The 16,304-nt window shown below is 40.1% G+C and overlaps 1 protein-coding gene across 1 annotated transcript; it reads left to right on the forward strand.

The window, feature by feature from the left end:
- Window positions 1–783: 783 nt before the first annotated feature.
- Window positions 784–7,383, forward strand: emx1 (empty spiracles homeobox 1). The gene is made up of 3 exons (XM_010775310.1): window positions 784–1,653; window positions 3,558–3,742; window positions 5,847–7,383. The coding sequence occupies exons 1-3, from the start codon at window positions 1,305–1,307 to the stop codon at window positions 6,012–6,014; spliced, it is 702 nt and encodes a 233-aa protein (XP_010773612.1). The 5' UTR covers window positions 784–1,304; the 3' UTR covers window positions 6,015–7,383.
- The last annotated feature ends 8,921 nt before the right edge of the window (window positions 7,384–16,304 follow it).

Consider the following 16,304-nt stretch of genomic DNA (forward strand, 5'->3'; position numbering starts at 1 on the left):
GCGAAGCGTGAGAGGGAGAACTAAGGAAGCCGGTGAGCTGCAAACACAATTACAGGCTCTGATTGTTCTCACAGAGGACACACTGGGTGCTAATGTTTAGGTTAAAACCCCAAAACATCTAGAAACTATTTTCGTGTTATTTAATTATCTCAATATCTTGTTATTGTTCGTTTTTTTAAATAACATGTAAAAACACAACATTATTTGAACAATAAAGGTATTCTAATCCTTGAGTCATGTAAACACCTTTACCCACGTAGAACCACAATATCATAAATAATGTATCAATTGATTAAATAAAAGGACAAATAAATAATATTAAACAACATTATTATTGTTATTATTATTGCAGTAAAAACGCATCTATCCGGTAGTTCAACGATACTTTTTGTTCACAGTGCACGTTTATTACAACATTCCCACAGGAAAAAACAATTAGAAATTAAGAATGAAAAATGCCAATATAGGCAGTAAATTGTGCTTTTTGATAGGACTTTGCATAGGCCAATTGATGCTGGACGGACACAATGATAATTCAAGGTGCACGTTAACCTGAATGTAAATCCAATTCAATGGAGAATATGAGTTACATATCTTTGACTTCAGTATCACGATGTTTCAGAACACTATTCATAGAAATTGCATGTGTGACCTTTACAGCTTGTGTTTTAAAGACTTTTTCAAACAGCTAAAGGTCCAGCACAGATTAAACATGATAATGAGGGTAAAACACTATAAATTATTAAAACTACTCTCTTTCCTGCATATAGTCGAATTACGGATGAAGTTTAATTTCCTTGACGCTATAGATATCACTAGAGAATTCCTGGATGATTGAACCTGCACCGAATCGGTTGGAAACGTCTCCACCCTCCACTGTTTCCCTGAAGAAAAACTACATATTACGCCCAATAGGACCCACAATGAGCCCTTAATTGGGGCGCGCATGTTTTCTCAGCGTGTCTCTGTAACTAAGCGGCTGGGTCCTGTGTGATCCATAGAGCAGGTACTTGAGGAGAGCAGAAGTATTGGCAGCTCTGGTCCAATCAGATGCCTTCCTGCGCAGCCTCAAGACACATTGAAGGTTGCAGGCGCGTTACTTGGCGCACTGAAACCCTCAGAGCGCGTAGACTTCTTGGATCAGGGCAATTTGCAGCAGCAGCACTGTTGAGTTTTGCAGCAGCATCTCAACTGCACGAGCTTAAAAACACTCTTTGGTCATGGTGCATCTTTGAGACTTATTTTCCAGCAAGAGGAAGAACACTTCATATTTTCTTCTTGGTTCCTATTTCTGCAAGAAGAAGATGTTTTCCACTGCAGGAAAGCGCTGCTTCACGATAGAGTCTCTGGTCGCTAAAGAGAATCCTCTGATGTCCGAGGAGCCCATCCGCCCCACGGCTTTAAGTTACTCCAACCCGACGACAGATGCCTTAATGAACAGTTACCAGCATCCAGCGGGCCGGACCATATACCAGAGCCCTGAGCTGATGTTCCCGGACACGGTGAACCACCCCTCCCTCACCGTGGCCCCTCACCAGCTGGGAGGCTCGCACCACCTGCAGCATCCGCACTTCTTCGGCTCGCAACACCGAGACCCGCTCAACTTCTACCCCTGGGTGCTACGGAACAGGTTTTTCGGACACAGATTTCAAGGTGAGTGAAGTGGGGATTATGCAAATTACACAATATTGTATTCAACCAAAACATTATACAAGCTTTTTCCAAGGGTGTAATTAAATTAGGCATGAATTAACATCCTAAAAAAAAGTATTTTGTGCACAAAAATTCGGATTTCTGTGTGTGCATGGGTTACCCGTGTGAACAACAAATTAAACCTATTTCAGGTTATAAATCGCTTTAATCTTTTATTTTTCTTGGATGTACACTGTTGTCAACATTGAACATATCTTAGTTGGACGATAACTTGCCGGCACAGATAGCCATAACCCGAACAAGGCCACGGCGCTAGCAGCAGGCTGCCCTCATGTTTCCACTCTCAGTCGCCCTGCAGCTATACTCTCAGGAAGCATAGCCAGGAGTAGATAAGCTCTGATCTAGATTTGTTTTTCCATACAAGAAAATCTAGCCCGAGGTTAGGCTCATTTCATTCAAACACAACAGCACGGCTGACGAAAGTGATAAAAATCGAAGAGAGTAATTTAAATATAATAGGAATAGAAAGGAAATGAAAAAACTGCACAGGTTTAACAGCAAATTATTTGAATACAGCCTGCAGTGATTAACTTAATCTCAGATCAACAAACCCAAAACAATGTATTAACCCTGTATCTATCTATCTAATATAGCCTAGTTTAAGAAAACCTTTATTTTCATATAACTTTTTATTGCATTCAAAAAGTTCCGGGGAGAAAATGTATTTTATAATACACAGAACGATGCAAAGCATTACAATTAACATGATTTATTAAGGAAATTAATATAATTGAATTTATGCTCATTTGTTAATATCCCATAATTAACTTTAATTAAGGCTATTGGGATACAATATAAAAAAAACATATTAGCTTAACAAATACAAACGACTTAAAAAAATTCAAAGTGTTTGACAACAATAAACATCTCATTTTAGAATATTTTCGATTTCGGTTACAACTTCCTGACTCAATATTAGGAAGTGTAAAACGGGGAAAGCCAAATGGGCTACAGATCAATTCCACAACCACAATTCTCTGTCAAAATAATCACACCAAGTGATCAAACACCTTGTTTCGTTTGCTGTCAGGAAATGTTATTCAATCAGAAGAATACAATTGTATACCCGATATTATTATTATTACATTACAATTCGTTGTAGGCCATGCATCTAATGTTTAATTTCTCTTTTGAAAACCATACAGCGTCCTATATGTTTGATTATATTTTATTAAACTCTTTTGAGTGTTTACAAATTAATTGATCAACAATAAACACGGTTTTAGTCTCATAATGTGTTTCCTTTATCAGGTTTGTTCAGCATTATGAGAGCCTATTTGAAAATGTTCTCCGTCCGTCTCCATATGTATAAATGAATTGTCATGCCTTAAATGTACGTTAAATTACAGACTTAAAATGAATGATTTTCCAATAGGTCTGATATATAAAATGAAAGCAATAAAAAGACAACTTTACATGGAAGCAAAGTGGTCTATTTCTAAAAACAGCTGGTCATTTACCAAAAATGAATTTGACATAAAACTGTTTCCAATAGGCCATAATTCATAGCAATACATATTTGATTTCCTTGTAATTATGCTAATTAGCCTAATTATATATTTGTATTATGATTTATAATGTAAAAATCGAAATTAATAATGTTATCGAAATCTTTATATATTCAAGGTTTTGCTGAACACAATTGCTTTAACATAATGACATCATAATTTGGTCCCACTTTGCAGTAGAATAGACCCATTAACACACTGTTCACCGTTTTCTATTAATACCGTTTTCAACACACGCACAGCCTACCTACATGCCCAGATACAATTGGTGTAATTAAAAGTTTCCTTACTGACCGACTGACGGGGCCGTGTTGTTCTCTTCCTCGCTGGTGTCAGGTAACGATGTGTCCCAGGACAGCATGCTCCTCCACGGTCCTTTCGCCAGGAAACCCAAGCGCATCCGGACCGCCTTCTCCCCGTCTCAGCTCCTCCGCCTGGAGAGAGCCTTCGAGAAGAACCACTACGTCGTCGGAGCCGAGAGGAAGCAGCTCGCTAACAACTTGAATCTATCTGAAACACAGGTGAGCTAATGCTAAGCTAATATTTACAGTTGTATGGAACGCTGTTGAGCCAGAGCCCTATATTGATATTAATATAGGGCTCTGTGTTGAGCTAATGCTAAGCTAACACTAACAGCTGTATGAAACACAGGTGTGCTAATGCTAACACTATGCGAATAAGTGGATTTAGCCTTTAAGTATGGATTTTTCAATGTGTTGCCCACCTTAAAGCACTAAAGCAGGTCAATCTTTATCATTTCTACCTCATTTCACGTTAGTTTACCGAAAGCAGTCATTTCCATGGCAACATATTTTCCCTTTACACCCCAACCTAAGTGTTATCGCAATATCGCGATATTTTAACGACAACATCCTTATAGAAAAAATGAATACATTAAGAATATTTCTTAAAAAGTTATATATTTAAATATATAGGGGGGTTATGTCAACCTTTATTTCAGGTATATTTAGCTTAGGATACATCTTTGTCCATGAAGGCTTTTATGTGGCAACATATCAGGGTACTATAATGCTAAAGAAGAGTAAACCATTTATTTCCAGTGTGAAATGATCTTTCATTTGCTATAGCTGTATTGTAAACTTAAAAAAACAAACATAAAACAGTGCAACTCAATTGAAATAATACCCTTCTTAGAGCATGAGAAAAAGAGTCTCTTAAAAGGTGTTTAATTAATGCGTGCTATAGAAATAAGATGTGTAAATATTATTGATGGTTAAGTTTAATGAGTCCACAATGTCTGGATGTCAATTAGGCCTAATAGGCAATATAACCAGAGTTTTCCTGAGTCAGCTTTGTGGATAAATGCTGCTTGCAGGGTTTGTGTCAGTAAATAAGAGGCTTGCAATTAAGCACAAATTGCATTATGCTAATTACAAAGAGATTGAACTGAATATGAATTGACCTACTTTAAGTGTTTTGATCTGCTGTTACTTTCAATTAAGCACTCAAGGACACCAGTAGAAACATGTGGACTATTGGTGGGATTATATTAAATTAGCATTATTATAAATCAGAAGAATAACTAATGGATGCTAAAATAACAACACTGGCTAACCCTTACACAACGTCTTCTGCACTGCCTCCACTTAAAACAAATAAACAAAGATACTCACACACAGCTCTAGGAAAGAAGACATCAGTGTTTCAGGGACAACTAGAGTTAGCCCGAAGCTTGTAAGAGTCAAGCGGTAATAAAGAAGGAAGCGTTTGTGTTGCTATTTAAAAAATGCATCCTGGCTTCGTCTATGTTACACCGCGCTCATTTTCTAAGGTCATACCAACAACTCTAGTCAGTCAGAAATATATGTTGTCCGTTGACCTTTCATACACTAATGCCATTCTTAGTTATGAACGCAAAGAGAAGAGGTTGTTTTGCAAAAAGTGATGCTGGAGTTGGCAAAATCCAAAAGTGTTAATTATCGGAGCTTCATTTAAATGGCGAAAAGCATTTTTGTGATTAGTAGTGGTTTTACTTGTTTGAGTTTTAATGTTTAGGTTCAGTGGTTTGCAGTAACTAAATGTTGGAAGGAAAGTTAAATCATAGACATTTTAACAGTTAGAAAATCACAGGTTGAACTGGAAATATGACCCAATTCATAAATTAGTTGATTGATAAAAGATTAACATTTTTAAAGCAAAAATGCCTAACCTTTTCAGGTCGAAGCCTCTCAAACACAACTATTTGCAGCGTTTTCTCTGTTTCACAACATTGTCAATTGTTTGTAATTGGTATTTCGACAGTTTGCCTCAAGGGAATTCAAGACATCCCCATGTACTTAAGAAAATCATGCATCTTATTTTTGCTCTGAAAAACAGGGCTATGGGAATGAATGTGTGGTATGGCTGTCAACAGACACTGTTCTCTTTTGAACCCGTCAACAAAATGAAAAAATATTTTGGACCTGGTATTGTCCAATCTTCTGACTCAGTTCTGGAAATATATGCAAAACTGTATATTCATAAGACAAGGATTATTTGCATGTTTAAACATAAACGGCCATGGTGTAATCTATTAGATATTCATTGTCCCTTTTCACCTGGGGTGCCACCTCTTTAAAAAAAAAGTGCGTCATGATCATTGACACTGTTTGTTTTTGTGCACAGGTGAAGGTGTGGTTCCAGAACAGGCGGACTAAGTACAAGCGACAGAAGCTGGAGGAGGAGGGCCCGGACAGCCAGCAGAAGAAGAAGGGGAACCACCACATCAACAGATGGCGCATGGCCACCAAGCAGCCAGGCTCCGAGGACATAGACGTGACCTCGGAGGACTAAAACCTCCCACAATGCTGCCCTAAAAACCAGAGGACCAACACTATTTATTATGTAATATTATTAAGTATAACTAGAGACATTAGAAAAAGGACTAAATCACTGCACATCTCTTCATCGTGGTGACACTGGAGAAAAACATCTTATTTAATGACTTCCATCCTGAATGTCTCTGAATGAGTATAATAATCTTTGGTGAGACGACCAAAGATGAAGAGAAACATCATCTATCATTGTCTGTTTTTTTAAATATTGTACATAGTCCACGTATAAAGGTTGTTTTTTGAAAGAGGCTATTTGTTTCATTAAAGCTGTTTCTACCACCTGCTTAGGTCATTAACACCTCGTCGCTCCCCCCATTAAATCGGCCACCTGTGTACCGACTTAATTTAAAATTCTCCTCTATGACAGGAAATGTTTTAATCCACCAAGTGAGCCCGGAAAACAGGCTTTCCAGAAGAGCAAGATACTCAAGGAAGATCCCAATTTTGCAGCGTGATTTTATTGTTACTGCTGGGACCCGTTCCCGCGCTCCGCTCTGCTTCATAATGAACATTTCTGCACAAAAATGGCTATTGCCGACCAGCTGTGCGTGACTTTGGGACAGACAAGAAGCTGCAGAGACCTTGGAAATTAGGAGCGAGTTGTGCCACAGGTGCCATGCCACATTTGTCATTTGTGGTGTGATGGATGACTTCATTAAAGTGTAGTACAGAACATATAAGAACATACTTTTCAAGCAGCACACTGGTAGTACAAAAAAAATAGTTTTAGAAATAAAGCTATCTCATTGAGACAATGTATATGTTTTTGTGTAATTCAGCTCTCACTTTGTAACATAGTGTCAAACAGCCTGAAGAGACAGCATTATTATTTTTTATCCAACAAGATTTCAGCTGCAGATTTCACCCATTAGTTCCGCTGCCGATGAAGGTGAAGCTGAAGGTGCAAATCAGTGTGAAACATGCTGCTGCAGCGTTTGATTGGAACAAAAACCCCACAGACACTCGGGCTACTATGGCATATCAAGTTGTGATCAGTGAAATTCAACAAGGGTTGTCCCTGTTCAGGTTGTTTAATGCATTGAACTAGAGCTAAAGGGTACTCGCACAACCAAACAAAAAGTAAAAATAAAAGGTTGGCTTCTATTGCTGTTATTGCAGTGTTGCCCTTGCCCAGTTTGGCAAACATGGGATGGAGGGGAACGTGAGCTCAGTGTGTTGCTCTGTTAAGATGGAGATGCTTAAGAGGTTTTTACTGCGAGCAAAATAATCAGCCAAAGTCTCCTCTCCAAAACAAATGGGCACACAAGTTAAAAGCGGTAAAAACACTGTAACATGCAGAGTCATGCTAAAAAATCATTAGGGTGTGTTTCTCCAATGATGTTTGTATGCCGCTAACATTTGCTACTGCATTCAAACTCAAAATTAAGTCAAAGCTCCAAAGTAATATCACCAAAATATACTTTTAGTACCAAAAGTAAAAAGACTCATTATGCAGAATGGCCCATTTCACTATCGTATTGTTTTTCTGTATTACAATCAGTGATACATGGATGTGTTTATCACTGTAATGTTGCAGCTTGTTAAGGTGGGGCTAGCTATAATGTTTTCATATATTGCTGGGGAGCTTATAACCTACTCTAATACACCATGATTTACAGTATTAGTTTATTTATATGTTATATTAATGATTAATCTGCAACATAGTTAAAGCAGTCAAAAATGTGTAGCAAGCAGAGAAAAAAGTACAAAATCATGTATTCAAAATGTATTGGAGTAGAACAAAAAGTATGATTAAATTGACATTTTAAAGTAAAGTATAAGAACTTCAAGTTATACTCATGGTACTTGAGTAAATGTACTTGCTGTTGCATTCCACCAACAGGACACCGGTTCTAGGTTGGGGCTCATTGATGGAGACCGAGGTGTCAGAAAGGTGCAGGACAGTCGCACAGGTGTCAGGTGTGTTACCGGTATTTCCTCTGAATTCCAGCAGAAGGGGGGGGGGCACAGAAAAAGTTCCCATCCACAGGGTGCAGCCTCTGGAAAAAGAAAGAAAGAAGGAAAGTAGTTACTATTGTGCGGCGGCTCTTTCACCAAACAGCCTCAGTAATCACCTGTCAAAAGAAACGGAAGGAATCTCCTCCTAATGACCCCGAGGCTTCAGAGATGAGCCCTAAAGTCTGACCCTGATGTCTTGTTTTGTAAGCTAAGAAACACAGAGAGAGAGAGAGTAAAGAGGAAGGAGGAGGCACGGGAGGTAAACTGCAGTTGTCTTGCAAACATCTGCAGTTGCAAGAGGGGCCTTGTTTTGACTTCCCAGGGTATCATATACTCACTGCAGCTGCAAATACACAGTAACTGAAGTTCATAAACACCAACAGAGGTGGATTTTAAGCAGGACAGTTACTTACTTAAACTCTGAAAGCACTATAACACACTATGGCTTGGCAATAAGTCAATATCAAATTAATATCGTCATATGATGTCTTTCCCTGGTTTTAAAGGCTTTACAGTGAAGAGATCCATCCATCCATCTTCTCCCGCTTATCCGTGGTCGGGTCGCGGAGGTAGCAGTTCCAGCAGAGAGCCCCAAACTTTCTTTTCCCTGGCCACATCAACCAGCTCTGACTGGGGTATCCCAAGGCGCTCCCAGGCCAGCGAAGAGATATAATCCCTCCACCTGGTTCTAGGTCTACCCCTTGGTCTCTTCCCAGCTGGACGTGCCTGGAACACCTCCCTAGGGAGGCGCCCAGGTGGCATCCTAACTAGGTGCCCGAACCACCTCAACTGGCTCCTTTCGACTCGAAGGAGGAGCGGTTCAACTCCGAGTCCCTCCCGGATGACCGAACTGTGTTGAAGGTATTTTCTAATGTTTTTATCGTTAGAAAATGTACGTTGTTTTTAATGTTGTTATTTGTCAATATGGAGCACATTTGAGATAGTACTGAAAAAAATAGCAGTACATATACATAATATAACCATAACCATGTAAAAAGTACAAGTGTCAAATAAAAGTAGTGGAGTAAAAGTACAATATTTACCTCTGAATTGTAGTGGAGTAGAAACTACAAAGTAGCAGGAAATAGAAATACTCAAGTGAATTACAAGTATTAGTACCCAATATTGTACTTCACTTGAGTACCTCTATGTTCTGCTACTTTGGACTTTGAGTAAATGTACTTAGTTAAATAGCCACCACTGCAGTCAGGGCACACTCAAAATGCTTTGAAGCGAATCTTTGGAGGTCCATAATGTTGCTTTAAGACAGAAAAATAATGAAGTTATACTTTGATGCAGAGACGGCAGGGAGTCTCTGTCTGATTTGTGAGATGAACAGACTCTCAGTTTAGTTAGGGAAGAATCCTGAAGCAAGCCACATGATTGAGGTTTGCGTTGCTCTAACGGACTGACTGAACAACCAAATGATGGTCAACCAAATCTGACAATAGACATGAAGTGAACAACTTTTATTTTATAAATAAAAACAATATTCATTTATCATTCACCTTTTCCTGACCCCTAGAGCTCTGTTGAGAACTGTTTAAACATCTGTGTCTCTTTATCTCTCTCTCTCATTAACCCCCCCCCCCTCCTCTGGTTGTTTCTGGGTGTTTGTTGTTAGTTTCCTGTCAAAGAGGAAGTGCCTCGCCCTGCTGCCTTGCTCCCAATTGGCCCCAGATGAACAGAGATTGTTGGGGGGCCGAGCATGAGGAGGGGTCGGACAGCTCAGAGGATAGAAAGAGGAGAGGAGGAGAGCAGGAGCAGAGGACAGAGGACGGAGGACGGAGCAGAGACATCATCAGAGAGAGACATGTGAGCGGGACATGCTGGAGGAGGTGAGTTTACATTGCAGTGTGGAGCTGCTTATATCTCATGTTTTCTTTTGTGTTTATATTATGTTTGTATTTAATTGGCAGAGGTGGGAGAAGTACTCAGATGTTGTACTTGAGTAAAAGTCGAAATACTCAGATCTTGTACTTGGGTTAAAGTAGAAGTACTCACATCTTGTACTTGAGTAAAAGTAGAAGTACCAGAGTGTAGGAATACTCTGTTATAAGTAAAAGTCCTGCATTCAAAATGTTACTCAAATAAAAGTAGAAAAGTATTATCATCAAAATATAGTGAAAGTAGCGACAGTAAAAGTAGTCGTTGTGCAGATTGGTCCATTTCAGAATAATATATATGATATGTTCTATAATGATTGATCATGAAAGTGTTCTCAAAGCTGGTAAAGGTGCAGCTAGTTTGAATGACTTTGTATACTGCAGTGTTGCTTGTGAGTTTACTCCAGGTGGAGCTAAAGTCTGATTTAACCAATTGTGAGTTCCTAATATCTAAGAAGTTTTTTGAATGTCAGCGTCCTCTGTTCTGAGCGTAGTGCATGGATGCATCTGTATTACTCTACTATTTCTGTCTCTGCCAAAGAGCTGATGATTTGGTTATGTTTCAGTTTGTTTGTTACATTGCATTTAGCTGATACTTTTATCCAAAGTGACGTACAATTGTTTGTTTGTTTTTCTGTCAGCAGGGCAACAGAACACTACAGAATCATACCTGATTCAACCTGATTTGAATGAAGGCTGGTGACTACAACAGAACCAGGACCCCCACTGAAGTCTGGACTGATGTGAATCAAAGGGCTGACCACATGATTTCCCCCTTTGGATGACATCACAGGAGGGCATGGTGGAGGGGGGTCGTTTTCCAGGTGCTTTTCTAGTCTTTCTAGTTTTTCCAAAACAAGATATGTGCCATTAGAGAAACCAGCTGTTTCCAGACTGCTGCCTCTTGGTCTGGTCACTCCCAATCCTTGTACCAGTGTCTGATTGCTCAGTGACACTGGACAGGTTTGGGGGGGGCTGTGCTAAGGACTGCTGTACTCCATTATCTCCTGCTGACTTTTTTTCATTCTCCTCTCATTGGTTTTTGGACTTTTATGATTACTTATGTGCATCTCAATTAAAACGTATACAAACCTTTGAACTTCCTGTACTTTCTTTTTGCTCTGCCATGTGTTTTGTCTGTATGTGCATTTCGTGACTAGAGCAAGTGCAATGCTAATATGAGGACTGTTATCACAAACAGATTTAATGTAAATAGTTTGGAATATATTTGAATGTAAACCAATTAAGCCGCTAACACGTTCATTTTAAAATGCGATGATTTCCCTGGGTCACACTGTCAGAACTGTTAAAGCTCAGTTTTCAAGGTTTATGTTATGTACTGTCCAAATCATTTTAATGTATGAAAACAGATACTTTAAGTACATCTTAAATAACTAATAAAAACAAGCAAGCCCATTTTCAGGATGTTAAGGTTAATTTGGTTATTAACAGTCCTCCCTGTACCCCGCTGACAGTCAGGCTGTTATGGTTTACACATACATGAGCAATGTAACTTAATTTAGGGGGGGCAGGAGCTCCAACAAGCCGTTTAGGACAGAGAGTGAATACCGGTGAATACATATAGAGATGCTGTATGAGAAACCAATGTGAGTTTGGAAAATTGCACAGTATAAATCTATTTTGGTATACCTCAACAATGGAATTATGATCAGTTAAAATGGCCCTTTAAAGAAGAAATTGAAGTCCAACTCCATGCCAACTGTTTTTGCATAAGTGAAAAGCCTTGCAATGCAAATGCAACATCCATATTAACCATATGTACCCTCTCTCAAGACAACACGTAATGCTGTTTTAGTTTTTCCTGAAACACTGAAATTCGGTTACTGTGACTGCAATATAATGTTGAATATAACCCATTTTTATTTGATTGTACATCTGAATAATCATCCACAGTAATATCTTCTAATAATTATTTATTTGAAATCAAATACAGACTGATAATCTGGGTTAAAGGTAGTGATGGGAATTATGGCTCTTTGAAGGGAGCCGGATCTTATGGCTCCATTCCTGCGCGAGAGCCGTTCAAAAGAGCCTTTTTTTTTAAGGGGTCGGGGTTAATAGGTTTATCTGCGAAATATACCTTTTATAATTCAATCAAATTTAGCCCTGTTTTGACTAATGATTTATATGTGTACACATACAGATGTAGCACTCCAGATAGGACTCACATGGGTGTGTCCCAGTCAAAAGCCCAGCGGATCCCAGTGGCTGGGGGTGTTGCCAAATTGCTAGAGTGAGGGTGTTGCAAATTTCCCCATTTGCTTCAATGACAGGATTTAACCATGATTATGGCCGCTTCATTCACAAATACACAAAGACAACCCTGGGTTTGCTAGAACTTAGTTCTCGTTTGCCAATGTTGCGCAGCTCTCAGTTGTGTTTGGCTGCAATACTGCTACCATTTAATCAGCTTAAGTTTGTTATGGTTTCACAGGCTACTGGTTAGAATGCAAAAAACATCATTATTTTAGATCAAATAAAGTATATAGTTTTGCTTTATGCCAGTATATTTTTTGTAATATTGTGGGCGTGTTGTTTACACAGCTACAGGTAGATTGAAGTAAATCAATTATACATTTAAGCATAAGATAAGATGGACTTTGGATTAATCCCGCTGGGGTGGATATTCAGTAGTTCAAACAGCGAACAGGGTAAGAGGGAAAAACAAGAATAGCAAAACCAGATTCACACAGATAATAAAAATCAAAAAATAAGATGGAGCCGCGCGATAAAAAAATCAATAATAGATGAGAATAGCTATGAAATAAGAAATGAATAAAACTAAAGATTATAATTTTATCAGTATGCTATTATTATAACTGTATTGTATTATTAAGTAATGCTCATACATTAACCCCATTTATAGCAGATTGCCACATTGAATGGATGAACACATTTATGCACTCAATAATTACATTCTAAATACCCAATTGTAAAAAATACAATATGTTTTAATATCAATAACATAATGATTAATTCAGATGATAAGTACTTTTCAGGGTTAGGTGCCGTCTGACAGCCGCTTAGCTCCTCTGCTGAAGATCACTGCTGCTCTAAACAAAGTCAAAACATCCTACATCCAAACGGAATAAAAATATAATTAATTATTATTAATACCGTTAAGTGCTTGTTCATTGGTTTCACTTTGTATGTAAACATGTTTGCATATTTCCGGCACAGACCCGTCATGCCGGCAATGCGCGATAGAAAGACAACAGAAAGTGCGACAGTTTAAAGACCTGTGGGACAGCATCCCAGACAACTGTTGTGCAATGAAATATTGGGCTACTGTCATCTCGAGAATCAGTTTCGAGTGGACGTGCGGGTGAGGTTCATGGCTGGTGAGCACTGACTCTTTCAGAGTCAGATTACAAAATATTATATTTGACCTTAATCGAAATATTCGGCATTTTCAAAAGCTTTTTTGAGTCTATGCTTCAATATTTTAAACAGACCGTCTCAACAAAAGGATACCCAACATCTTTTTAAATATTGGATTGTTCTTCTTTGTTTTTTTTGTATAGATCCCATTTTCATTACAATTGTGGGTCTTACCTTGACTGAGATGAAAGTCCTGATGGCTATCCTCTGGAACTAACAGATCTCTATTACTTTTTTGTAAAAGTCCTCCTATCTCCTGTTATTTTAAGAAGGTCTAGCTTGTGTTTGTGCTTCTACCGTCTCTGCATAGGAATAACAGTAGCAACAAGAACCTGTGGGCCTCACTTGTGCGCGCCCCTTCAGTGCGGCAGAGTTGTGGCTGCCTCCCCTGGTGCTTTTTTCATTGCCGTTGTATGATGAGAACCAGCGAGCCTAAATATGCATAGTATATACGTGAAATAATGTAATTAGAGACTGATGGATGGCGAGGATTAAATGTAATAAATGGATCTACAGAACATTACATTGGTGACCTACACGTGAGATGGGTAACAGGCATGCGGCTTAGTGCCCGCGCTCCAGACAGTTTCTGTGGGTGACGCATTCGAGTGAGGCAGAGCTCGATCGCTGCCCACCTCACCCCACAGTACTGCGTTGAGCGCGCTCTACAAAATAAAGGCCCACGTAAATTAGCGCCCCGCTCCAGCAAATGACTATGGGGCTTACGCGAGAGGCAGAGGTCGTCCCCTGCCTCACTTCTCATCGCTACCCGTAGTTGTACGGGAGCTCGGCAAATTTGCTGATTTTGAACTGTTAAAAAGATCTCATTTTGAAGGTTTGGGGGAAGCTGGAAGGGACTTCAGATGCGGGAACGCTTCACTGTGCGGCGAGAGAGACCGAAACACGGAGCAAAGGTGTTGTTTGGTCCGTGCGTAGGAAATGGGAATTACTGAGTTTAGCACGTTAATAACGTTTTAATGATATGTTGTACTACAGTTATATTCAATTTGTCAGTGCTTTGCATGTCAATTCGGGAACATACAACATAAATGATCAGTGGGAAGATGATGATTAAATTATGGATTTAAAAATCCGGTAGTGAGAGCTGCTGAATTTCCTCCCGTAGGATGTGAGAGTAAAAACAAATCGATTATTTTGTGTGTGTAAACCTCAAGTGGATGACCACTACATTTATTAGTGCTTTCAGTGTCAAATTCGTCGAACATATGATAACATTAAATGATCGGTGAGGAAGATGATAAAAATCGTTTGTTGAGTCCGGTCGTGCATTTCCTGATCAGAAAACAAGAGCGATGCTTTTTGTCGTTGTAGTCAGCCAACATGGATTAAACGGGTTTTTTTACCACAATGTGGGAAATAACAGGATAAAATGCATGGATGATTATTATTATTCCCACTCCGGGTCGGGACGACTTGGGTCCACCGTTCCGGCCCCAGGCAGCGAGGCTCCCCCCGTTGACAGTTTGGCTGGGTGGCAGTGGCGGACTGGCCATCTTGTCTGTCAAAATGCGATCTTACCGTTTCTAACTTGCAATATCATTATTTGCCCGCCTCTTCACTCCAGAAGAAGCGATCTCCCTGTGGTCTCTCTGTGTGCGGGGGGCGGGCCTAACGACATGCGCAGCGAACGGGTTGGGAGATCACAAGGAGGGGGGTGGGGGGAGCTGATGAATTGTTGAGCATACCCCTTGGAGACTTACTCCCACACATTCCGATGGCCATTTAGCTTTAAACAAAGAGTTTGGCAACATGGGGGTGGGGCTTCTCAAAAGAGAGAAATGCAATATAATTTCACTCTCTCGACTCGCTGGTATCTCAGCTGAGCGCTCATGGTGGTTTGTACCCGCTGCTGATGGAAACTCTCATGCTCGGCAAAAGTTTGTTTTGTTTTGTTCAGTTTTACGTACGCCACTTCCATTGCACAATTTTTCATCATTGTTCCACAATGTTATCATGAAATTAAGTATCCATAGTATTTTATAGCTATACTACATACGCCAAACGCCTACCGATTTGCTGTAGTCTACGCGCTTTTTGACATGTTTCTACTGCATACCGACTTAGCTGGTTTCCCTACCGATTTTCAATCTTGCGCGCAAACTGGATAGACAAGATAGAAAATGGACACGGTCCAGTAGACACGAGCGGCGAGCGGGTTGGGGTGGGACCACCGTTTGGCAGCATGATCGCATCATACCAAACAGTAGCCGGGGCTGTGGTTCTGAAGAGAGAGAACAACGTGCAGGACCGGGGTAACGCTGCGGGGAAAGGGCAGCGGTGACCCCTGAGCGAGATGTTGAGTCTGCTGCCAGGATTTCCCCGTGTGAAGGGTATGCAGGTGTCTTCGACGAACACATGGTGGGCGAGGCTGAGAGAGAATCCAGTGTTAGGTCGTTCCGGGAAGCAGTCCTTACAGTGTCTTGGTTAGAATATGTTTCTTATTCTCGCGTCCAGGAGAGAAGTCTTTAAAATAGATCTAAATGAGGTCTCTGAAAAGATGTTCAAAATGGGATACTTTAGATTAACCAAAAAGGCCGTGTGTTACAGACAGAATATTGTCCTGGGCAGGAAAGGACAGCGTGTGGACTCGGGCTCTCGGCTGGAGGCGGAGAGAAGAGAGAGGGGCCATGCCCCCGTCGGGGGGCCGGTATATATCTTTTCGCTGGTCGGCGCGCCCGCCAGGCCAGCGTCGGCCTCGTCTGCTAATGTCCGCCCCGAACAGGAGGATTGTAGCTTCACCTGTTCTAAATATTGCTTAACACGCGCTTTTCTCCTCATATTCTCATTTCATCACTGTTTCATGTAACACAGTTGCTAAACGCGTGTAGAGTCTAATACTCTAAAACATACAGAAAGATACTCGACGGGCTGGTTTGGTTTCCGGTTATGTTGTGTCACTATGCACTCTCGTCGTGTTGTTGTAAACAATAATTTATATCAAATAAACTGTATCTCTATATATATTCCAGCTGGTTAGTGGG

The sequence above is a fragment of the Notothenia coriiceps genome, unplaced genomic scaffold, assembly GCF_000735185.1.
Source record: "Notothenia coriiceps isolate Sejong01 unplaced genomic scaffold, NC01 NC01_scaffold00000339, whole genome shotgun sequence".
Lineage (NCBI taxonomy): Eukaryota > Metazoa > Chordata > Actinopteri > Perciformes > Nototheniidae > Notothenia > Notothenia coriiceps.

Excerpts from the sequence above, each read along its gene's own strand:
- emx1 (XM_010775310.1), top strand. The coding sequence starts at position 1,305 with ATGTTTTCCACTGCAGGAAAGCGCTGCTTCACGATAGAGTCTCTGGTC. Across the intron at positions 1,654-3,557 it reads TTTCGGACACAGATTTCAAG|GTAACGATGTGTCCCAGGAC; the intron begins GTGAGTGAAGTG and ends CGCTGGTGTCAG. Across the intron at positions 3,743-5,846 it reads TGAATCTATCTGAAACACAG|GTGAAGGTGTGGTTCCAGAA; the intron begins GTGAGCTAATGC and ends TTTTGTGCACAG.